At 43.1% G+C, this 25,842-nt stretch overlaps 1 protein-coding gene across 1 annotated transcript in view; it reads right to left on the bottom strand.

The window, feature by feature from the left end:
- Window positions 1–6,091: 6,091 nt before the first annotated feature.
- Window positions 6,092–25,842, bottom strand: part of LOC101112943 (neuroblastoma breakpoint family member 6-like) — a 45,615-nt gene continuing 25,864 nt past the window's right edge. The window contains exons 8-19 of the mRNA XM_042253300.1: window positions 24,874–25,088; window positions 23,873–23,924; window positions 23,061–23,236; window positions 21,391–21,442; window positions 20,297–20,511; window positions 19,296–19,347; window positions 18,481–18,656; window positions 17,422–17,473; window positions 16,460–16,626; window positions 12,603–12,830; window positions 10,420–10,625; window positions 6,092–7,587 (exon numbers count right to left, since the gene is read on the bottom strand). Coding sequence (XP_042109234.1) covers window positions 10,429–10,625; window positions 12,603–12,830; window positions 16,460–16,626; window positions 17,422–17,473; window positions 18,481–18,656; window positions 19,296–19,347; window positions 20,297–20,511; window positions 21,391–21,442; window positions 23,061–23,236; window positions 23,873–23,924; window positions 24,874–25,088 — 1,582 coding nt within the window. The 3' untranslated portion in view covers window positions 6,092–7,587; window positions 10,420–10,428. The remainder of the gene's footprint in view (window positions 7,588–10,419; window positions 10,626–12,602; window positions 12,831–16,459; window positions 16,627–17,421; window positions 17,474–18,480; window positions 18,657–19,295; window positions 19,348–20,296; window positions 20,512–21,390; window positions 21,443–23,060; window positions 23,237–23,872; window positions 23,925–24,873; window positions 25,089–25,842) is intronic.

Genomic DNA, 25,842 nt, shown 5'->3' with positions numbered 1-25,842 from the left:
GATGGAATATCACCATTTTACTCCACATAATCAATTAATGGGCATAGAGCTTGAACTCGAAGAACTGCTAATACTATTTGAAGAAACACCCAGGACTTGATGTGTCTCCTGATCAGAGAGCACATACCACTTCTGAGGCAGTCTTGCCAAGAGATTAAACATGAATCTCCTCAGTCTCTATGACAAATAGGGAGAAACATGGAAGCAGCAACAGATTTGGTTTTCTTGGGCTCCAAAATCACTGTGTAAGGTGACCGCAGCCATGAAATTAAAAGACACTTGCTCCTTAGAAGGAAAGCTATGATAAACTAGACAGTGTATTAAAAAGTAGAGACATTACTTTGTGAACAAAAGTCCATAAAGTCAAAGCTATGGTTTTTCCAGTACTCATGTATGGATATGAGAGTTAGTCATAAAGAAGGCTGATGTTTTCTAACTGGGGTGTTGGAGAAGACTCTTGAGAGCCCCTTGGACAGCAAGGAGATCAAATCAGTTAATCCTAAAGGAAATCAGCCCTGAATATTCATTGGAAGGACTGATGCTGAAGCTGAAGCACCAATACTTTGGCCACCTGATGCAAAGAACCGACTCGTTGGAAAAGACCCTGATGCTGGGAAAGATCGAAGGCAGGAGGAGAAGAGGGCAACAGAGAATGAGGTGGTTGGATAGGATCACTGATTCAATGGACATGAGTTTCAGCAAATGAAACTGATGTTAAAGGTCAGGGAAGCCTGGCGTGCTGCAGTCCATGGGGTCACAAAGAGGTGGACTAGACTTAGTGACTGAACAACAAGTAGGACTGAAGAACTGGATTTTAATTATATTTAATTTATAATTCATGTGAAAGTAAAGTTAAAAACTGAAGACTTGCACAATATTTTTCTATTAATATAGCTTTAAAACTCTGGTAAAATTACATTTCCTTTACTGTGGTGTAGTATTAATTAGCATGTAGAAGATTATGTTTGTATTATTGTGTGCTTATAAAGGGGCTTCCCCAGTGGCTCAGCAGTAAAGCATCCTCCTGGAGTGCCGGAGCTGCGGGTTTGATCCCTGGGTTGGGAAGATCCCCTGGAGGAGGACATGGCAACCTGCTCCAGTATTCTTGCCTGGAGAACCCCATGGACAGAGGCGCCTACAGTCCATAGTGTGGCAAAGAGTCAGTGTGGCTAAAGTGACTTAGCATACAGGCACTTGCTTATGCTGCTTATACTTTTTTAGTTTTCAGTGGGGCTACTAGAAAAATTTGCATTACGTATGTGGCTTGCATTTTCTTTTCTTTTCTTTTCTTTTTTTTTAATAGCATGGCTCTAGATTTTACCACCAAAAAGGAAACATAGAGGACAGAAGAATTTTTTAAATTACATTCAGGTATACAATTTAGATTGCTGTAATGCTACAGAACAGAAAACTCAGTTTCTTCAACAAATGATTAAAAACAAAAGGCATATAAGAGACCAGGAGAGAGCTAGAGCGAGAGAGTAAGAGCGAGAAAGAGAAAGGAAGGAAGGAAGGAAGAAACCAAGGGTAAACATATATGTAAAGACTTAAACACATATGCTACTGACTACAGGTTGTGGATTTTATTTGGATACCAAGAAAGGATACTAACTTAAAAACAATAATTGGAACAACTTTGAACAACATTTTATGATATTAAAGATGTTTAATTATTAATAAATGTAATGCTATGAGGATAATACTTTCAAAAATAGTTCTCATTTAGAGAAACTTATCCATGGGGTCACAAAGAGTCAGGCACAACTGAGCGACTTCACTTTCTTTCACGGATGTAATTGGGGCTTCCTAGGTGGCGCGGTGGTAAAGAATCTGCCTGTCAATGTAGGAGACCCAAGAGTTGCAGTTTGATTGCTGGGATGGGAAGATCCCCTGGAGAAGGAAATGGCAACCCACTCCAGTATTCTTGCCTGGAAAATTCCATGGACGGGGGAGCCTGGTGGGCTATAGTCCATGGCGTCGCAAGCAACTGGACATGACTGAGCACACACTGGCATAATCACAGATGAAATATGATGTCTGAGATTTGCTTTAAATGATATAGGAATAGGTAAGTGGGCGGACTATAGTAAAACAAGTTCAGCCATAAGTTGATCATTGTTCTGTTGTGTCTACTTTTATGTACTATTGAAATTCTGCATTTGAAAATGAATGATAGGAGAGCACAAGTCTACCTGAAATAATGGCAGCTGAATCTCTCAATATGAAATTCAGAGGGCTAGGGACTAACATAGAGAGTCAAGGACACCACTCAAAACCCTGCCCCAAACCACCAGGGCCCAGAGAACACTATAGATCCCAAGTGGTTTGTATTCAGCTCTGTGTGGGAGCCACACAGCAGTAGCAGGACCAGCAAAGACTCTGCACATAGAGGAGAGGACAGCAGGGAGGGAGTACTCAGGAGGGGACTCAGGTAAAATTACTCACAGAAAGAGCATGTGGATAAACTCATAAGATGTCTGAGACCTGGTTGGCTATAGCTCTGGCGATTAGGGAATTGACAGGAATGGGTTTCACAGTGCAGAGAATCAGAGGGTGGCAACCTTGAAGAGGCCCAATTACTGAGATCAAGTGTGAGACCTAGCAGAAGGGAGCATCCTTCGGATGCTTGTAGTGAAGAAAAAGAATGGTGCAACTGGCAGAAATGAAAGTTCCCACTGAAGGAAACAGAATCCCAGAATCAGGAGACATATGATACCTTTCCCAAAACCTTATCTCTGCTAAGGTAATTGCACAAGACAGACCAAGAACTAAGGAATCAACTATGCCAATCAAAGCACTAGTTTGTTCCTACCTAGAACTAATCATGTAGCAGACACTTATTCCAAGGTGACAAAAAAAAAACCATATACAAAGAGTCAAAATGTTAGTTCTTGAAAAGGTTCCCTTCAAAATCACCCACAAAACATAGGATAAATGTAAAATAGCATCTGTATCTGAATTGTTTCTGAACAAAACATTTGTAGAAGCACACAAACACACACATGGGGAAAAGCCCCAAAACTTCAAATAAGAAATGCACAAGAGAGAAGTAGACAAGAAAGAAGAAATGAGAATTGCCAGAAATTAGAAAAAAATTGGAGAAAATAAAATTCTCTGAAAAAGAGGCTAAATGACAAGGTACCTAAGGGATCATAGTTGTGTAAAATTATAAGGGACAATGAACTAAAAATAGTGAAAGATCAAACAGAATAGAAATGAATAAAAGATAATGAGAAAGGATCAGAGAGAAAGTCATAAAGACCTGGGAAAAACAGAACTGGAACAGTCAGCTTTAAGACCTGTCCCAGTAGAAGCTACTAGATTAAAAAAAAATTTTTTTCCTGTGAAACCCCAGGTCTCTCTTTGCCCTCAGTAGAAAGAAACTCAATTTACATTCTACATCTCAACACAACATACAAAGCAAGATGATTTAAAAAAAAACAATAAATTCATTGTGGAAAAGTCATTTATGTTCTCCTAAGCTGTTTATTCAGACTTAAATTGAAGAAAGTAGGGAAAACCACTAGACCATACAGGTATGACCTAAATCAAACCCCTTATGATTATACAGTGGAACTGACAAATAGATTCAAGGGATTAAATCTGATAGAGTGCCTGAAAAACTACAGGCAGAGGTGTGTGACATTGTACAGGAGGCAGTGATCAAGATCATCCAAAAAAAAAAAGAAATACAAAAAGGCAAAATGGTTGTCTGAGGATGACTTATAAATAGCTGAGAAGAGAAGCTGAAGGCAAAGGAGAAAAGGAAAGATATACCCATCTGAATGCAGAGAGATAAGAAAGCCTTCCTAAGGGATCAATGCAAAGAAATAGAGGAAAACAATAGAATGTGAAAGACTAGAGATCTCTTCAAGAAAATTAGAGATACCAAGGGAACATTTCATGCAAAGATGGGCAACAAAAAGGACAAAAACAGTATGGACCTAACAGATGTAGAAGAAGTTAAGAAGAGGTGGGAAGAATACACAGAAGAACTATACAAAAAAGAGCTTCATTACCCAAATAACAACAACGGTGTGATCCCTAGAGCCAGACATCCTGGAGCACAAAGTCAAGTGGGCCTTGGGAAGCATCAAAACGAAGAAAGCTAGTGGAGGTGATGGAATTCCAGCCGAGCTATTTCAAATCCTAAAAGAAAATGCTGTGAAAGATGCTGCACTCAAAATGCCAGCAAATTTGGAAAACTCAGCAGTGGCCACAGGACTGGAAAAGGTCAGTTTTCATTCCAATCCCAAAGAAAGGCAATGCCAAAGAATGTTCAAACTACCACACAATTGCACTCATCTCACACGCTAGCAAAGTAATGCTCAAAATTCTCCAAGCCAGCCTTCAACAGTATGTGAATTGAGAACTTCCAGATGTTTAAGCTGGTTTTAGAAAAGGCAGAGGAACCAGAGATCAAATTGCCAACATCCACTGGATCATAGAAAAATCAAGAGAGTGCCAGAAAAACATCTACTTCTGCTTTATTGACAATATCAAAGCCTTTGACTATGTGGATCACACAAACTGTGGAAAATTTTGAAAGAGATGGGAATACCAGACCACCTGGCCTGCCTCCTGAGCAATCTGTATACAGGTCAAGAAGCAACTGTTAGAACCGGACATGGAACAACTGACGGGTTCCAAACTGGGAAAGGAGTACTTCAAGGCTGTATATTGTCACTCTGCTTATTTAACTTACATGCAAAGTACATCATATGAAATGCCAGGCTGGAAGAAGCACAAGCTGGAATCAAGATTGCTGGGAGAAATATCAATAACCTCATATATGTAGATAACACCACCCTTATGGCAGAAAGTGAAGAGAAACTAAAGAACCTCTTGTTGAAAGAGGAAAGTGAAAAAGCTGACTTAAAACAGCATTCAAAAAACTAAGATCATGGCATCTGGTCCCATCACTTCATGACAAATAGATGGGGAAACAGTGGAAACAGTTACAGACTTTATTTTCTTGGGCTCCAAAATCACTACAGATGGTGACTGCAGCCATGAAATTAAAAGACACTTGCTCCTTGGAAGGAAAGCCATGAAAAACGTAGACAGCATATTGAAAAGCAGAGACATTACTCTGCCAATAATGGTCCATCTAGTCAAAGCTATGGTTTTTGTAGTAGTCAGGCATGGATGTGAGAGTTGGATCATAAAGAAAGCTGAGCACTGAAGAATTTATGCTTTTGAATTGTGGTGTTGGAGAAGACTCTTGAGTCCCTTGGGCTGCAAGGAGATCCAACCAGTCAATCCTAAAGGAGATCAGTCCTGAATATTCATTGGAAGGACTGATGCTGAAGCTCCAATACTTTGGCCACTTGATGTGAAGAACTGACTCCTTAGAAAAGACCTTGATTCTGGGAAAGATTGAAGGCAGAAGGAGAAGGGGACAACAGAAGATGAGATGGTTGGATGGCATCAGCAACTCAATGGACATGAGTTTGAGCAAGCTCCGGGTGTTGGTGATGGACAGGGAAGCCTGGCATGCTGCAGTCCATGGGGTTGCAGAGTTGGACACAACTAAGTGGCTGAAGTGAACTGACTGAAGCTGTCCATGCATCAAAGCAATAATATGCCAAACTTAGGTAGTCCTCATTCCATTATGAGGAATCTTTAAGGATGAACTCTAATATTTAGAGTTCCTCCAGAACTGACTGAGGAAACTTTGAATTCTGTACATCTGGTCATCATTGCCTATATGTAAGTGTAGATTTAAGATAGTGGGTATTGGGCCCTGCTATGCAGGCAGCCTGGGCATGCTCTTGACCTTCTGCAGGAAATCTGTTGGCACTCTCAGGGTGGAACAACCATCCTGTGCCAGCAGAGGGTCCAAAGGACCCAGTGGGTCTTTCCTCCGGCTCCTACATCTACCCTACCAGTAAATAGATGGGAAAAATGTAGTATATAAAGGCTATACATTTGATTGTGTTGAAATAATACTATAAGAAGTGATAAGTAAAGACAGAAGAAAAAAGTATAATAATGTCCTTGATCATCACAGTGATAAAAAGATGAAGTTGACAGATGTCACTTAAAAAATTATGCTTCAAATATTAGAAATGTACAACATACTAAGGGATTAAGAGGTAAAAAAATTTTAGTGTATTAGCTATCTAGTCCTTCCCAAACATCAGATACATACACACAAATATGGCATACACAAATAAAATAAAATAACACAGAGGATAAGCACAATAAATACAATCTACTACAAATGGTAAATATAGCTTAAAAGTTGTGGGAGAGTTTAAGATATAAAGATGAATAGGAAAAGCAAGAATATTTATATTAATTTATATCCATATCTACTACAATCAACCATGATAATAATGCATTATAACACTGAATTTTAAAAATGCATTAGTCCAGAGTGAAATTCAACATAAAACCTTTAATAATATAGAAGGGGTAGAAATTGTCCTTCCCACAGCATAAGGCCTGCAATACAAGTTTATAGAATGATAGAATTAGAAAATTTCCAGTGCACAAACACAAATATAATAATTGACACATATCAGGGATGGTAAAATTTTCAGAGAAAGAGTATCACACAATATGATGTTCATACACTCTCAAATTACCACTAATCAAATTATTGATTATAGACAGAAAAATATGTCATTCCAATGAATGGGCCTTATGAGCCCCTGCATAACAAAGTGTCCAATGCTAAAATGGCAATAGTGGTGACAGGAAAAGTGGACATTCTTAGACGCCAAAGGGGCTGCACTAGGAAGCACATAGTATACACTAGCTGGTGTTCTTGGCAAAAAGGGTTCACCTGAATTTAATTGTGAGGAAATAATCAGACAACTGCAAAATATAGACCACTGAGCAGACAACTGGCCTGTCCTCTGCAAATAGGTCAATGTCTGCCATCAAAGACATCTATGAAAAGGAGAGGAGATGTTTGTGGTTCCAAAGGACTAAAGAAATATAGTAGTAACACACTATAGTAACATATACTTCTTTAGTCCTTTGGAAACTGAAACATCTCTTCTCCTTTTCTTTTTGTCTTACTTGGGGAGATATTGACTTTTTAAAAATTTTTTTAAATTAACTGTTTGAAGAAAGACAGGCCAGTTGTCTTGTTCAATGATCTAAATTCTGCAGTTATCTGATAACTACCTCATGATTAAATTCAGGACAGACACTTTCAGCAAGAACACCATATAGTAAATGCTGTCTGCTCCTAGCACAGTCCATCTAGTGGCAAAGAATGACAGGGTTGATATGGTGCATTCTTCCAATTGCTCCCATGCTGGTGTCTAGAGGATGAATATTGAGGGGAACAAGAGTTAAGGTCTCTCCAAACTGTGTATCCATCAAAGCACTGGTCTCCTTCTCAATGGATGACACTTGGAGGCTGATGAGTGAGATTTCTCCCATCAATTCTGTTTCATGGAGAGTGGCTGTTGGTTGGGATGCTGATTTTCAGGTAAGGATCCCTCCAGTGTTCTGTTTGGGCTTTAACTTGCTGTGTAGGTCTTTTTCATCAAATGGAAAAGGGAAATTTTATGGTGTGGTTTCTTAGAAATTGGCAATATCTTTTCTTAGTTCTTAAGTAACTGGTATCTGCAAAAGACAGAAACAAAGAGAGGAGAGGAAGGGAGAGAGAGGAAATGTGAGTGTTTGTTAGGTTCTGGTGATAGCTGAGCCTGGAGGGATGGCCACATGGTAACTGAGGCCAGGGGCAGACAGAGCTCTTGTTGACAGTAAGAGCTGAATTGAAAAAGTGAGATCCATGAGTTATAAGGAATACCTCTCTAAACTTTCACCCAGCCTGTGGTACAGCATCTAGGGACCCCTGTCCTCACCCCACTTGTGCTTGGTGATAGCTCAGCTCAATGCTGCTTCCAAGCCTTAACTGGATCCCCCATCACTTAGTCCTCAACAGTCATTTCATTCTCAAATCCCCTTCAACTGGACCAAATGCTAGCTTTCCACACATACCAGGGATGAATGTGCTGCACACTCCTCATACAGAAACAGACTGCTATGGGAGCAGAGGATCCTCAGTAGAAAAAGACACCCTCTTCTACCTCTACATCCCTGCCTTCTGAGGAGAAGTAGGCTACGGGGAGAATCCTGGAATGTGAACACCAACAGGGACCTCAGAATGTATCCAAGTCCAATTCCAAAATTTAAAGATGAGGAGCTATGCTTTCCTGGGGCTAAGGACTATCCAAAACCACATGGCTTGTTACTGACAACCCAGGCCACAGGCCCTTCCTATACATTTGGGGGAAGGGAGAGGAAAGGCTCCAATCTGGAGAAGTCCATAGTTAATAGAGGGTGTTTGGTCACCCTCCTGGACAGGAAAAAGACTTTACAGAAAAATCCTGTTCCAAAAAGGCTGAGGACGAATGAAAAAACAGGAAACTTGAAATGAAATCAGCAAAGAGAGAGCAGGGTGTAACTGTGGCTCAACCTATTTGCATCCCATGGATACCAGAATACTATGAAGGTGATTGCGTGCTGGATCCACCTGAGTCATTTCTAGGAATAGTCTCAACATCTAGACAAAGAAAACTCTGAAGTGAAAAAGCATTCATTTTAGATATACTAGATTCTCATGACTTTTTAAATCAAACTTTCCCCAGAATTTCTCCTAGTATTTTATGCTAGCACATAGAAGACATGAAAAAGAAGAAACATTTAAGAATGAGGCCTAAGATTCATTATGGAGTTTTGCATACATAAAATATTTAAAGAAAAAACAATTTGTTGACTCTATAATTCTAAGCCAATTAGTAGGCTGGGAAACCCATTTAGTGAATAGTGAACCACAAGTTGCAGTTGCATTAACAGTAGAAATGAAAACACTGAATTTCATTCTTATGGTAAGAGGAGGAAGTATTTTTTTATTTTTTTGGAAGTGGAAGGTAATATTTTATACTCTGGGTAATGTTTCTATGTAATGTTTATTTTAAATTTACATTTATTTAAATTTCTGTTTACTATAGAAATTGTGAGAAACTTGGATTCAAACAGGGATTATATATCTAATTCATCTGTATTTTTTTTCTCTCATTTCTCTTCTCTAGGTTGTACAGTTGAGAGAAAAATGCTAATTCCTTAATGGCTGATATTCAGCTTTTTTATGAAGCAGCCACATACTGGCCACTGCCATAAATGCTACTGATATCCTATCAAATCCACAGACCTTCTAATCCCTGATGCTATTAGCAGAGTTTCGAAAGATATTGATACCCAAACCTCACCCCAGAACATTAAAATCAGAATTTCTATGGTTTGGGTTAAGGTAGTCATATTAGATCAAAACTCACCCAGTTTTTATTTTATAATAGCATGATTTAGAACTACTCACTAGACCTATATATTTCATACCACTCTTTTTTTCCTCTCTTGATAGAGTCTACCATGCACTTATTTCCCCCTGACGCTAAAGACTTTTTGGTCTTTCTCAGACCCTCTCATATAAATAACTTGTCTTTTCAACTAGATTTGACTGAAGCAATGACTATCTTGTATATCTCCCTGGGTCTTCATTAATGTGGCCCTAAGTTAATTCACTACAATGCTGTCCTACATTCCCTGCCCTCAGATTCCAAGTCAGTTCATTTTGGGGGATTTTTACTGAACGTGTAGAAGGAGTAATTTCAAGAAAAGAAGGGAAGAGGTCTGAATGCCTGTGCATCTCATGCTGTATGAATATCGAAAACCTGGCCTCTGTATCTCCATTTGGCCAATGTCCCTTTAAGGATCCATCTACTGTCCTCTACCTAATGCCAGTTCCAGTGAGTTCCTGGAAGGCCCCTGCACATTAGCAAAGTTCTGCCCACCAAGGCCTGAGAGGAAACAAGACTCAGGTCAGTCCAGCACTTCTACCTATGACCCAGGTTCTTATTTAGTTTTTGTAATCAGGACTCTTTTTCCTCAGTTTCAACACTTCTTATTCAGGTGGACAAGTTGAGGGTTAAGGATTTTCCTAGGTTAGATTCTCCAAAAGTCAACCCACATGCAAGTAATTCATTAAAACATGATCCTGGAAGAAAGAATTTGTTAGGGAGCAGGGGTGGGTGGGGTGCAAGTAAAGGAAGGAGAGGAAACCAAGAAAGTGTGTGATTTTTGTACCATGTGTTCAGCATGGTACATGCTAAATGACACTCTTACGAAAAAGACCACCATGGATCTGGGCTTCCCTTTGGCTAATAGGAAAGGTCAGAGCGAATAGAGGACAGCAGTAGCACAGCAGAGCTCAGAGTGCAAACAGGAGATTGAGATGGAAGGGCACTGCAGGTGGCAGCCCCCATGGAAAGCCGAGGAAAGACCACACAGAGATAGTGTCAGCTGTTAAGTGAACAAGTGAGGAAGAGAAAAATCAGTGGGAGATTGAGCTATAACCTTAGATAAGGAGCATAAGGAAGAAGTGCATGGGATTACCTTTGTACCCTAAGCTTGAAGACCAGGGAATCTGCACGCTAGTCTCCATTTGCTGAAGAGCAGTTTTCTTCTGATAATCTTCTGTTTCAGGACACTTAAGCCCTTAATCTTGCTACAGACTGAACACTGAAGCGTTCTTGCTGTGGAGCCCTTATCATCCAGATTGGGAGGGTTCTTCATTCCGATGGAAGCATCCAAACTCAGCTCTGAAGATAAAACCACAACCAATAGGATCCATTGTTATTTAGGATGTTTCTATGACTTACTCCTCCACCCAGGAAGGACATCAAGTACAGAAACTGTCCAAGAACAGGAAAGGCTATCTGAAAGTCCATGGTGATGTGAATCCAATGGAGAAACTTTATATATTTTCTTTTTTGTTGATCTTCCTTATACTAGCCAATATTGGTAAGACTGCCACGGGGCAAACATGTTCCCAAATGCCAAAACAGAGTAAAGAAATAAAATTGATGACAACTTCTTTCCTAGGTAGAAAAGACAAAGGCAAGAAATTCCTGCAGGACACAGATTGTACTGTTGGGAAGGAAGAGATCGTAGAGATGAAAAAGTCAAAGTTGAGGGAAAACCTCATAAGAGAAAAGAAGTGAGGAAGTCTAAATTGGAAAAATGTTAAATGTGCATCAACATAGACTTCACACATATATACACAGTATATATAATATTTATACACAATCTAAGTGAGGCATGGAAAATATAATAAAAATGCAACAATACTCTCAAGTGTGTCTGTGTTTGTGTAATGCAACAAATGAATGAAGGAGTCGAGATACGGAATGGATCATTCTAATGGCTTCTTGATGAGCTGAATTTGGAAAAGAAAAAAGAAAAATAAGGAGAGAAAAGCTCTGGTGGGTGACAGGAACTAGGAGTCATGGGGGATGGGAGTCACAGGGTGGAGAGGTATGAAAATAAAGGGTATTAAAATTACCCTTTGCTGCAAAATCTGCTGTGAAGCCTGGATTCCTGCTCATGTTTCCATGGAAGATGACCAGGAAATAGTTACTGAGGAAGTGGGGGTGGGTCTGGGCTGGGAATGTGGAAAGCCAAGGACAAGAAAAGGAGAGACAAGAGGGAAGAGAAGACAACAAACACCAGGAGACCCAGGGCTCTTGTCATGCTCTGCACCCCTGCCCGCCCTAAGCACTTTCCTTGAGACTCTCCCTGCTGCCACAAGGGGGCGACTTCTCATCTCAGCTCCACCTGAGGACCTGGGTCTCTCATTCCTCAGATGAGGCCACAGCCTGAGGCATGAGCGCCAGGTAGCGCCAGGCTCCAGTGGAGGGTAAGGATGAATACGTCCCAGATGAAATGGATGTGAGGGTCTGGACGCTCTTTTAAGGAAATGTGAACTGAGGTGGACCCAGAGAAGAGGAAAACTAGGAGACGGACATGGAGATGAGCGGAGAGAATGAATTAAATGGAGTGTCATAAAAGAGACTAATGGGTGCACTTTGAGAATGAGAGTAGCCCTTTATTTTAAAATGAGGGGAAAATGATGAAAACAAACTGGATCTATAAACAAACATGGACTGAGTTGCAGGGCCAGTGTTTACACCCCTGTTGAATGTTGCTAATATACTGTTACTGAGAGCACCCATCAGGAGTAAACTGCCTTGATGACAGATGTTGAAAGGAGAGGAAAATATTGGCCAAGATACCTTTCTGAGAAAGCAAGGGAAGATGGGGTCTAGAGAAAGTGGAGACTATAAAGCTTATGCTACCGCAGAGGAAAGAACCATTGTGCAGTCGTTTTGTAAGTGTTAAAGCACCAGAAAGACACAATGCTGAGATATTATATATTCATAGTGGTTATCAAGCAAAGTTTAGGGAATCAGATGCTCTGGACATTATATTGTTTAAGATTCCCAACCATATGTAAAGGAGATGGAATTTTTCAAGAGTTCAGATGAAGGACGAGAGAGGTAAATACCTAGGAAGATAAATAAGTTGGCTTAGTTAAACAAGCAGGAATTTGCAGAACCAGGGCCTGAGGCTGAGCTGGTCCTAAGTCCCAGGCTCTTGATCACCTCACTCTATTAGAGTGTCAGAGGTTTCATCTGGGCCGACAGCCAGCGTGGGAGAGGCCCTCTGCCTCCTCCACCCACAGCTTTGTGATGACCAGCACATGGGCCGGAGCTTCCTAATCCCCTCTTCTATCTTACCTAGAAAGAGTGGTCCTTGGTTTCCAGAATCAGAGTTGGAGGTAAAGTCCCAGATGGTGGAAGAAAGACCAAGCACGGCTTTGCTGTCACCACAGTCGAAACGCTGGTCCAGCTGCCGCTGCAGACAGTCAGTCACGTGGGTGCTTTTCTGAAGCTGTGCCTGTGAAATTGGCACCTCAGACCCTGGGAAACTCACAGGTCCCCGGTGACAGTCTTCCCAGGTGTCACCTGAAAGGAAAAGAGGGTTCAGTAGGACCAATGGAAGCTTTTTCTTGATAAGCCCTCCCAGAACACCCATGTCTGCTGTCCTAGCCCATAAGTGAAACCACACAAGAACCCAGACAGCAAAGGCAGACATCAGTGTGAAGAAGATGTCATATTTATGGCTGTGGCTGGGGTGCTGAGGAGGCAGGGGCTAGGCTGCAATTTCTTGAAATGAGAAATCACCCACTTGAGTCTAGAGGGTTTGGGTGACACAAGGGGTCAAGCCTCTTTTTCTGTTATTAGCCTTAGTCTTGTAGCCTAGAGAGAAGGTTCTAGATAAGCCTCTAGGCATGGGGGAGAAAGAGTTCTTGGTATCTACCCACAGGAATAAAAGAACAGGGAGAGACATTTGGCCTGAAGGCTTCAGGTACCACTAGAAGTTGAGCTGAGAAAATACAGTACATTCCAGACCCTTTTGAACTTCCTTGCTTGAAATTTTGTCTACCCTTCCACTCACCCGTCCATGTATATATAGAGTCAACTCTATTCCCACATGGGGCAGAGTGGGGATGGATGGTACTAGCAACTAGAACTAGTGGAGGAGAGGGCTGAGACCCTGCTGGAAACACCTTTGTGTCTCTTTAGAGAGAGAATACGCGTACACTCCTTCAATACACACCCCTCCACTGGTGCCTGGACAGTGCTGCGAATGAAATCTGCTTCTATTTCTACTGTGAAATGAGTACATATCCTCAGAACGTGGGCTAACCAAAGACATGAAATACCCTCACTGGTCCAGGTCAGGCTCATGTGAGGTCACAGCCGCCAGGGCCTGCTCTACACTGCTGTCTGGGCGGCTCTCCTCTCACCTCCTGCTTAGGCATCCGCACCCTCAACAAGGTCTGTTTCTGTAACTGTCTCTCATGTTCCTCTTCTCTCTCAGTCTTCCAGAGAGCATCTGCGCCTGACTCTCATCAGACATTCATCCAACCTCCTTCTAACCGCTTTCTCTGATTCAGTCCTCTCCACACTCTCAAAGGTCACCTGTCTCATCACCCCCCAGTCCTGGTTCATCACATGCTCCTCAGTTGATGGAAATTCATCCTCCCCTCCCTGCTACACAAATCTAACCTCCTCACCCGCCTTTCCAGTGCTCCTGTCTTCTAGTCCCTCTTTCTTCTGCAGCATCACTTCCCACAGCTCCCACTGCAAATCCTCCTAGGACTCAGGCTGGCCCCTTTCTGCCCCCAGGCCTGTACCAGGAGCCTCTGTGAGCTTCCAGGGCTTTTCCCAGAAGCTCTTCTCTCAGTCTGGTGTGCCCTTTATATTTCCACTAGGCAAAGTTCATTAGTCACTAATCATCATATGTTAGGACAATCAGATTTTATGATAATTCATTTGGGCTGAGGGGTAAATCCTTGTACAACATTTGGTGGTTGAAAGAACTGTCAAAACCACGTATCCTCTTATTCTCTAATGTTATTTTGAATCAATGTCTAGGATTGTTTTTAATTATCATTGTGCAATTTCATCATCTAATTGTATTTGTCTTTTCTTGAGAATGGATTTTATTGAAGCTATGCTTTGAATATTCTTTGCATTGACGGGATATAAAGTAACCAAACCTTTTATCAAACATCAACAATACTGCCCAATATTGTTAGTGTGGGGAAAAGCCTCCAATAGAAGATCAACTTGTACGTTAAAAATCAAGTGTTTGTGTTGTTTCTGCAGGGTTTCTCCCTGGACAGAGAGAATGGGGTAGAGCTGACTCCTTGTACCCACGTGGCTGCATAATAGCTATCCACACTGTCCTCGGGTTATCATGAGAATCAAGACACAGGATGGATCCCTGTACAGATTAGATACTCTATTCATTCATCTCAGTCCATCTGTGGGGACTGGGCCTTTCCTGGCCCATTGTGAACAATGGACTCCCAGGACTGGGCCGTATCACACACATCTCACACACATATCTGAGCCTCACTCATGCTCTTCATAGGAACCCACACCTGGCTGGCTGTCAGTGTTTCTGAGATAGAGCTGCACAGTTTTCTAATGGCTTCAGCACAGCCAAATTCACGGTCTACCTGGACCCGCCGTGACAGCAGGTGACCAGGGGGCAAGAGGTGGGAAGAGGCGTGGACTCTCACCCTGGCTGATTCTCCAGAGAGAGCCCTGTGGAGCTGTGGCTCCACCTGGAGGGGCTGCAGGAGCCACTGTCTCTGCTCTTGGGACAGAGTGCACAGAGGGTTTGGGAGCTGGCAGATCTGAGTGAGGGACCACAGGGTTCTCTGCAGCCCTCTGGCAACTTCTGTTGAAGATTAAGAGAGTTGCAAATCATTTGGTTCAGGGCAAAGAGGAAACAGTGAGCAACATCCTCTCTTAGTCACTGATGGTCCAACTGCTGAGAGGAGAGGATGCAGCCTGAGCCAAGAAATCAGGCCCAGGAGAGGTCAGTGTCCCACGTGCCAGTGGCCAGGAATCCGGGGCAAGTAAAGAGACCTCGCTGAGCCTCAGTGCTCTCGGCTCCACCATGAGACACCACAGCTACCTGAGAGGGTGCCTGGGAGGGCTGAAGGGGCTACAGTGCACTTGGAGCTCGCTTAGTAAGGAGCATGGCAGACAACAGGTGCACAATAACTGTGTTCCCTTTCTGGTTTGTGAACTACTGTGATTCTGAGAAAGGCTGTGCTTCTCTGCTCCTCAGGGAAGAATGGGAAAAAGAAAGAAACTGCTTCCAATGTGAAAAGGCACCAAATGACTGATGGACAACATTTGTATGCCCAATATCATTTTAAAAGAAGTCAGATATAGTCTGATACATAATGGAGTTTCTCCTTGTTTATCAAGATGATCTTATGAGTCAAAGTCCTAACAAAAATAATGCATCTCCTAAAGAAAAAGTAAAAAAAAAAAAAAAGCCCTAAAGGATTTCATACTAGGTTTTCATTTCTACACCCTGTGAACTGCTACCCTAGGAGACCTGGCTCATAAATTAGGTCAATACCCCTATCAGATACACAGCTTATGGAGAGTTTCCATGAGATTATACCACTGAGATTGTGTAAAACATTGAAACTATAACCCACACATGGAAGACTCCTTTTTGCTGCACAAAGGATGAAACACAAGGATGTTTCTAGAGGATGGAACAACAGAGACAGATACTTGGCTTCATGGAAATTACAGGGCATAGGCAGATTTGATGTTCCGGATCTAGTATCTAAATGCTTCAGAGGGAGGTAGGCAGCCCAGGGGCAAGATCCGGAGCTGGGGAACAATATAACGTGCATTACAAATATGGAGCAGATCGCAATCATGAATGCAAAGCCAGAGAGCTTGCCAGAAACTATTCAAGAAATAAAATTAGCAGCAAAATTTCATGACTATAAGGATTCTTATCTTGATAAAAAGAGCTCTGTTACATAAATTCCTGCAGGTGAGACAGTGGTAGCTGAGATTCTGCCCTTATCCCTCCACTTGCCCTCTCTGGTCTGACTTGATACCACAAGCCTGTGCTGATGAGTTCAGGTGACAGAGGGCAGCCTGGGGCAAGAAGAATGCAAAGGCTCGTGATGCCTTCTAAAAATGAAAACTGAGAACATAGTTCTAATCAACCTGAGCCTAAGAACCTGTCTGGGAGTACTCACCGTTTACATCTAGAGCCAAGCAAGCTTCTCTTCTCTCTGTTGGGAAGGAGGCACTTCTGTAAGGATGACAGGAGCCTGCCAGATGATGGCCAACAGAAGCAGCCAGATAACCTTCATCCAGTGAGTCTGGCTGGACTTCATTCTCTTCTACCACCAGCTGCTCCACACTGAGATTTGTGGGGTTGGGAGAGCAGAGGGTTAAACAAGAGGGATTAGTCAACCTGGAGCCATAGCTGGTTTTGATAGGAGGGTTAAGGGACAGGTTGCAAAACACAAATGGGGAGTCCCTTAGAGGGAGGTATAACAATCCCCCCACCCACAACTCCCATCAGGGGCCTGAAGGTGCTGGCAAAGGGAAAGGGAGAGAGAGTAAGGGAGAGTGAGCATGAGACGCTCTGAGCACAGAGAAGAAATGACTTTAGCAGGAAGGAGATGAGCCACCCCAGGACACAGAGTCATGTCACACACGTCCTCAGAACATCAAGGGGACTTCAAATACAACATAAGTTTTGTTGACATTTACATGCTGCATACAAATGAACACCAGCACTGGCAGCATCATAGACTCCCAGAAATCTTGCAATTGCAAGACCAATTTTTCAAATATGCAATGTGACATGACAGTTTTCCTAGTTACTTTCATGCCATGAAATACCTGCCAAGGTCGTAACCCAGAGAGACAGAGGCAGTTAAGCAATGCATGCTTGTTTTAATGAAAAGGAGAAAACAGAGGAGTACAAGAAATCCTGTGGCTGATCAGTAGCCCTGCTTCAACGGACTGCAAGTTACTATCATTGAGAGGGATTCATAAAGGGTGAAAACAGACAACCTTGAAACAGGGACAATTTGTGGTTGTCTGAATGGAAGAAATAGGCATATTCTGATAGCACTTTCTGACTCCCCTGCATGTGAGATGACCAGATGTCACCAGTGACGTTAGACCCAGATTTCTCCATAGTTACCTCGAAGATATGATGTCTTGATCTTCCTCGTCCTCAAGATCAGCGAGATTTTCTATGGATAAATTCAGAGAAGTGGATAAACACTTAGCAGATAACTGTGTAAATTAATAATCCAGTGTCCAATGCTGCCACGGGGACAGCAATATCAGCAGTGAGATGATAGGCTATTTAAGAAGGATATTCCAGATGCCTCAAGTGGGATCTCTCAGACTGTTCTTGGTTTGCTTTCCTGAGCCATCAGGCAAGACCTCCCTGCCCTCGTATATCCTGACCACAGTATTCTCTTCCAAGTCTGAGGAAAAAGTTAAAGATTCACCTTCCCCACAGAATCTGGGGAATAGCTCAACTGCGTTCTAGCAGAATACTGTAATACTCAGGCTTTTCGCATCATATGCTGACTGCTTTAGCAGAATGATGAGTGGAATGAAGAAACCTCGAATCACATGAATCCTAGTTGTTACACGGAACCTGCAGTCATTCATGGGGTGGGAAAATGCCAGGGCTCTGCCTTGCTTCATGGAAACATACACGCAAGGTCATGGGAGGGCTCTTTGCATCCTGGGGTCCAGATGATTGGCTTGCTAAGACAATCAATTCAGAGGAGACACACCCTGGGGATGACAGCAGTGACACCAGGGAAGCAACAAATAATTACGGCTGTGAGCACCTCTGGAAAGGCACAGAAATTCAAGGGACACTTTGAGTATGAAAATGGGAGCATTTGGGGCAAGAGGAGACACTGCATAGGAATCAGGGAAAAATACAGTCCTCTCTGGACACCTGCACACATACAAGTGAGTCAGTGTGTCACACCAGCCGTGGGTCCATGATCTAACTTGAGGCCTGACCCATAGGCTTCACCTGAATGAAGAAGACAGCACAGCTCCCAGACCCACCTGATGTCTGTACTTAAGCCTCTACCACAGAGTCTGATTCAAATCATGTCTACAGAGCTTCCAACAGGGATGACAAATCTCAGCACCCGAGAGGCGAGGAGTACAGAGCATACAGAGTCTACGTGGGCATCCAGGTGGAGGTCTATCACAAGAAAATACTCACTGGTTACATCCCGGGCGTACGAGACATCCACGTCCTCAAGGGAGAAGATGGCATTGCTCCTATAAGACCAGAAGGAGTCTGACAGGCCAGGAAGAACCGAGTAAGTCAGATCCTGTTCATCCGGAGAGTCCCGTGGGACACCATTCTCTCTCATCTGTGGCAGCTGTCTGCTGAACCTGGTGGGGGAGGGAGGGCAAAAGACTAAGCCAAGGCTGATGAGAAACTTTACAGTCCTATCTGGTTTAGATGGAATGTTTGAGTGGTGAAGCGCACCAAGGCTCTGGTCCATTAGAGAGAGAAAACTCTGTTTAGTGCGGGAGACACAGCGAGGTTTTACAGTGCAGAAGAGAGAAAGAGCAGCAGGTGCTCAGTGCTCTGGCCAAATAACAGGCTGAGGAACAGCCTGAATTCCCTCTGATGGTACAGACGCGCCTCACACACAGGGACACAGAACCCTGGCTTTCACACGTCCATTTGCATTGCACTGACATCACTATGACACGCATGCCAGCACCCTAACACCAAACAGAAGCAGATATGCATCTCACCCTGTAAACCCCACCTGATATAAGAATTGAGTGTAAAAACATCACTCTTAGTTCACCTGGTCAACTGACTTGGGACTTAAACTTGACAAGTAAATAAGAAATGGGAAACAATAGAAGTACCACAGTGAAAGCAGAGAACAGTATGAAATAGGATAATAGTGGTGGGCAAAACGGACGACACAATATATTCAGCCATTCAGTTTTTCCCTGGATCAGAGGTCTGCAGATGTCATCACTGCATAGGAGCCCACAAATACTCAAAATTACCTCGGGGCAAGCACCTCTGGTCCTTTCATGTCATCGTGATCATTCTGGTTTTCTGCAAATAAATTAACAGAAGAGTTATATCAGGCAAATGCCTTTCAAAAACGCCCAATCCTGTGCCTGTCTTCACCATGTGGTAACAGACCATTGAGACAGAAATAATACAGGAGGCCCTAGAAAGAGCCTCATAAGAAGGCACTGGGTTTCCTTCCTGAGCCATTGTACAAATTACCTTGATATGATATGTCATTGGCAGAGCATCCTGGTTCTGAGTGTGTGCAAACAGCTAAATACATCCTTTTCCCCTCAGTTCCTGGGGAACAACTTAGCTACAACCTCAGCGTGCTATAATACTCAGGCTTTTTTCATCTGAAATGTTGTTTATTAATGGGATAAGTGATTACACGCTGAGATATATGGGAGTGGAATCCACACACCATCAAGTCAAATGAATCTCAAAGCTGCAAACAGTGGCCATTTATCAGGTTGGGAAGTTCCAGGGCCCTGCCTTACCTCAGAGAAACATCCCAAAGGATGACAGTGTGGCTTACCTTCTGGTTTCAGAAGACTTCGAACAAGATGAGTCAAAGGAAAAGAGAGAGACTATGGGTTGGTAGAAGTGAACCAAAGTAGTGACATCTCCAAAGGTATAAACAAGATTGCCAACAGCCTTGGACAGGTGTAGGAACTCAGGGACATTACCCAGAAATGAAAATTAAAGCATTTCACGTGCGATAAGAGGTTCATTCAAAATTTTGAAGCCTGAGGGGTACATCCTGTGCCACAACTGCTAAGGTACACGTACTTCTGCATGACCACCTTGGGTAGCGTGGTTTACCGCAGGGACCACTATAACAGGAAACTTTGGAAAGTTCATTCATAGAATGTCTTATTTTAAACGCAGTTATAGAGTCTGGTTCAAGTCAGGCTTCAGTATGTAAGCCCAGGGTCTATCAAAGGGAATAATTCTCCCAGAGTAGACTAGCAGATACATTGAAGACTACCTGGGAGACCAGTTGGAATTTCATCCTCTTCAGCGTGAGAGCAGCCACAGGCTCCATCCACGGCAGATGCCACATTCTCATCATCAAATGCAAATTTTCCATCACGGTAAGGCTGGTTGCAGGCAGAACCTTCTTGGAGAGTTGAAGGTACTGAAACACATTCTTCCTGGGATTGCTGGAACACCACCTTCTTTTCATCATCCTGCAAGTTCACGCTGTGCCAGATGGAGAAGGGACGACAGAAGGTTAAGAGGATTCGACCCCACGCTATCTGGCTGGTTTTGATGACAGGCATTGGGAGTGGTCACAAAAGGCAAAAGGGCAGCCCCCTTAAGGAGGGAAGGAAGTCCTCCTCATGGGGAGTGGAGGGTGGCTGCCATGGGGTTGGAGAGAGACAGCACGTTCTCTGGGCAATGGGAATACAACCGGTGGTTGAAGGAGGAGACGGAATTCTCCCTGCATGCTAACGTCCTGACTCTCAGCACACACAGAGGACTGGGACAGTGGCTCAAACTTTCCTGCACACATTGTGTTGATCTGGATATCTGTGTGCAATGAACACAGCTTTTAACAAGTTAGAGATTTGATTTAGTTTGGACTCTATTCCATTCAATTAACATTTTTATTTGCACAAATACACCTTCAAAATCCGTTTTTCAGAGTTGGAGAAAAAGGAGTTATAGACTAGATATTCTGCCTTCAAGAACTATTTTTTCAATATTTTGGTTTAATATGAATATCAATCTATTTTCTTCCCTTGAAATCCGATATTTACAAACATGCTGATGCCAAACCAGTGTAACAGCCAAAGCATCTCACCCTACTTTAACCACTCAGCAGAAAACAGGTGAGTATGGGACCTCCCACGTTTAGTTATTTCACCTGGGTCAACTCACTGTACATTGCTAAACTTGAAGGATTAAAAAATTGAAATGCACAAACTTGAGAAATATAAGTAGACCACCCTGTGAAAGGGATGATTGCAGTTGAATGAACAGATGAGAGAGTCACACAGAGGAGTTTCTATTTGTCTCTGGATCTGAGGTCTCCTGCTGTCACCACTGGCATTCACAGCCCACAGATCTTCTAATTACCTGGGAAATGGGAGCTCTTGTCCACTCATTGGCTTGTGAAAATTTTCATTGTCTGGTAGGAAATTCAGAAAGAGCAGGTCATAGTAAGCAAGTCACACCTCAGACATATCTACTCAGTAAACACATATACAACAAGGACGTTAATATTCTCATTGTAAGAACATAATTCTTTAGCAGAGATATTCTAGGACACTTGAGTCTTATGAGATTAGACTGGACTGCGTCCAGACCCATCGAGGAAATTTGCTGCTTGATCTGGTATCTCTCTCAACATCCTTCGTTCTGAGTCTATATACCCACTTAAAAATGTATTTTCCACAGAGTTGCTAGAAAATGATCTATTTCCTAGATTATTTCTATAGTACTGCTTAGTCCCATCAGATTATGTGGTTGTTGATGGTTTAGAGGAATTTATACTTGAGACTAGAGTGATGGCGGCATTGTGACATGTTGAGCACCGAAGAATTGATGCGTTTGAACTGTGGTGTTGGAGAAGACTCTTGAGAGTCCCTTGGACTGCAAGGAGATCCAAACAGTCCATTCTGAAGGACATCAACCCTGGGATTTCTTTGGAAGGATTGATGCTAAAGCTGAAACTCATTGCTTAGGCCACCTCATGCGAAGAGTTGACTCATTAGAAAAGACTTTGATGCTGGGAGGGATTGGGGGAAGGAGAAGAAGGGGACGACCGAGGATGAGATGGCTAGATGGAATCACTGACTGGATGGACGTGAGTCTGAGTGAACTCCGGGAGTTGGTGATGCACAGGGAGGCCTGGCGTGCTGCGATTCATGGGGTTGCAAATAGTCGGACACGACTGAGCAACTGAACTGAACTGAACTGAATGAACTATGCACTGAATAGTGTCCGTCTCTTTGTGCCCGCATGGACTACAGCCCACCAGGCTCCTCTGTCCATGGAATTCTCTACACAAGAATACTAGAGTGGGTGCCATTCTCTTCTCCAGAGGATCTTCATGAGGCAGGGATTGAACCTGGGTCTCCTGCATTGCAGGCAGATTCTTTCCCATGTGAGCCAGCAGGGAAGCCCAGTGAATTGTATTAACCCTCAAATCAAAAAGAATCTTTGGTGCTACACAGAAACCATGGCATGTGAAGCTAGCGGAACCGCCAGAGCCCAGCCTTGCTTCATGGAAACATACAAGCAAAGTCATGGGAGGGCTCTTTACATCCTGGGGTCCAGATGATTGGCTTGCTAAGACAAGCAATTCGGAGGGAACAAACCCTGGGGATGACAGCAGTGTCACAAGAGAAGCAACATATAATTACTGCTGTGAGCACCTCTGGAAAGGCACAGAAACTCAAGGGACATTTTGGGTATGAAAATGGGAGCATTGTGGGCAAGAGGAGACATTGCATAGGAATCAGGAAAAATACAGTTATCTCTGGATACCTGCACACATACAAGTGAGTCAGTGTGTTATTATTTTTCTTCAAATAAATCTGGCTATTTTATTCATAAAAAAAAAACAAAAATACCTACCAACAAACAAACAAACAAAAAACTCTACCACAGAGTCTGATTCAAATCACTGTCTACAGAGCTCCCAACAGGGATGACAAATCACAGCAATCCAGAGGCGAGGAGTACAGAGCATACAGAGTCTCTGTGGGCATCCAGATGGAGGTCTATCACAAGAAAATACTCACTGGTTACATCCCGGGCATAAGAGACATCCACGTCCTCAAGGGAGAAGATGGCATTGCTCCTATAAGGCCAGAAGGAGTCTGACAGGCCAGGAAGAACCGAGTAAGTCAGATCCTGTTCATCCGGAGAGTCCCGTGGGACACCATTCTCTCTCATCTGTGGCAGCTGTCTGCTGAACCTGGTGGGGGAGGGAGGGCAAAGGACTAAGGCAAGGCTGATGAGAAACTTTACAGTCCTATCTGGTTTAGATGGAATGTTTGAGCAGTGAAGCGCGCCAAGGGTCTGATCCATTAGAGAGAGAAAACTGTTTTGTGCGGGGGACACAGCAGTTTGACAGGGCAGAAGAGAGAAAGAGCAGCAGGTGCTCAGTGCTCTGGCCAAATAACAGGCTGATGAACAGCCTGAATTCCCTCTGATGGTACAGCCGCGCCTCACACACAGGGACACAGAACCCTGGCTTTCACACGTCCATTTGCATTGCACTGACATCACTATGACACGCATGCCAGCACCCTAACACCAAACAGAAGCAGATATGCATCTCACCCTGTAAACCCCACCTGATATAAGAATTGAGTGCAAAAAAACCACTCATAGTTCACCTGGTCAGCTGACTTGGGATTTAAACTTGACAAGTAAATAAGAAATGGGAAACAATAGAAGTACCACAGTGAAAGCAGAGAACAGTATGAAATAGGATAATAGTGGTGGGCAAAACGGACGACACAATATATTCAGCCCGTTGAGTTTTTCCCTGGATCAGAGGTCTGCAGATGTCATCACTGCATAGGAGCCCACAGATATTCAAAATTACCTCGGGGCAACCACCTCTGGTCGTTTCATGTCATCGTGATCATTCTGGTTTTCTGCAAATAAATTAACAGAAGAGTTATATCAGGCAAATGCCTTTCAAAAACGCCCAATCCTGTGCCTGTCTTCACCATGTGGTAACAGACCATTGAGACAGAAATAATACAGGAGGCCCTAGAAAGAGCCTCATAAGAAGGCACTGGGTTTCCTTCTTCAGCCATTGTACAAATTACCTTCATATCATATGTCATTGGCAGAGTATCGTGGTCCAAAGTCTGTACAAACGGCGAAATACATCCTTTTCCCCTTAGTTCCTGGGGAACAACTTAGCTACAACCTCAGCCTGCTATAATACTCAGGCTTTTTTCATCTGCAATGTTATTTATTAATGGGATAAGTGATTACACGCTGAGATATATGGGAGTGGAATCCACACACCATCATGTCAAATGAATCTCAAAGCTGCAAACAGTGGCCATTTATCAGGTTGGGAAGTTCCAGGGCCCTGCCTTACCTCAGAGAAACATCCCAAAGAATGACAGTGTGGCTTACCTTCTGGTTTCAGAAGACCTCAAACAAGATGAGTCAAAGGAAAAGAGAGAGACTATGGGTTGGTAGAAGTGAACCAAAGTAGTGACATCTCCAAAGGTATAAACAAGACTGCCAACAGCCTTGGACAGGTGTAGGAACTCAGGGACATTACCCAGAAATGAAAATTAAAGCATTTCACCTGAGATAAGAGGTTCATTAAAAATTAGGAAGCCTGAGAGGTACCTCCTGTGCCACAACTGCTGAGGTACACGTACTTCCGCATGACTGCCTTGGGTAGCGTGGTTTACCACAGGGACCACTATAACAGGAAACTTTGGAAAGTTCGTTCATAGAATGTCTTATTTTAAATGCAGTTATAGAGTCTGGTTCAAATCAGGCTTCAGTATGTAAGCCCAGGGTCTATCAAAGGGAATAATTCTCCCAGAGTAGACTAGCAGATACATTGAAGACTACCTGGGAGACCAGTTGGAATTTCATCCTCTTCAGCGTGAGAGCAGCCACAGGCTCCATCCACGGCAGATGCCACATTCTCATCATCAAATGCAAATTTTCCATCACGGTAAGGCTGGTTGCAGGCAGAACCTTCCTGGAGAGTTGAAGGTACTGAAACACATTCTTCCTGGGATTGCTGGAACTCCACCTTCTTTTCATCATCCTGCAAGTTCACGCTGTGCCAGATGGAGAAGGGACGACAGAAGGTTAAGAGGATTCGACCAGGCTATCTGGCTGGTTTTGATGACAGGCATTGGGAGTGGTCACAAAGGCAAAACGGCAGCCCCCTTAAGGAGGGAAGGAACTCCTCCTGATGTGGCGTGGAGGGTGGCTGCCATGGGGTTGGAGAGAGACAGCACGTTCTCTGGGCAATGGGCATACAACCGGTGGTTGAAGGAGCAGATGCCATTTTCCCTGCATGCTAACGTCCTGACCCTCAGCACACACAGAGGACTGGGACAGTGGCTCAAACTTTCCTGCACACATTGTGTTGATCTGGATATCTGTGTCCAAGTGAACACAGCTTTTAACAAGTTAGAGATTTGTTTTAGTTTGGACTCTAATCCATTCAATTAAAATATTTATTAACACAAATACACCTTCAAAATCCTTTTTTCAGAGTTGGAGAAAAAGGAGTTATAGACTAGATATTCTGCCTTCAAGAACTATTTTTTCAATATTTTGGTTTAATATGAATATCATTCTATTTTCTTCCCTCATAATCCAATATTTACGAACATGCTGATGCCAAACCAGTGTAACAGCCAAAGCATCTCACCCTACTTTAACCACTCAGGAGAAAACACGTGAATACGGGAACGCCCACCTTTAGTGATTTCACCTGGGTCAACTCACTGTACATTCCTAAACTGAAGCATTAAGAAATTGAAATACACAAACTAGAGAAACCTAAGTAGACCACCCCGTGAA

The sequence above is a fragment of the Ovis aries genome, chromosome 1 (assembly GCF_016772045.2).
Source record: "Ovis aries strain OAR_USU_Benz2616 breed Rambouillet chromosome 1, ARS-UI_Ramb_v3.0, whole genome shotgun sequence".
NCBI lineage: Eukaryota > Metazoa > Chordata > Mammalia > Artiodactyla > Bovidae > Ovis > Ovis aries.
This window is presented reverse-complemented; position numbering and strand designations above follow the sequence as displayed.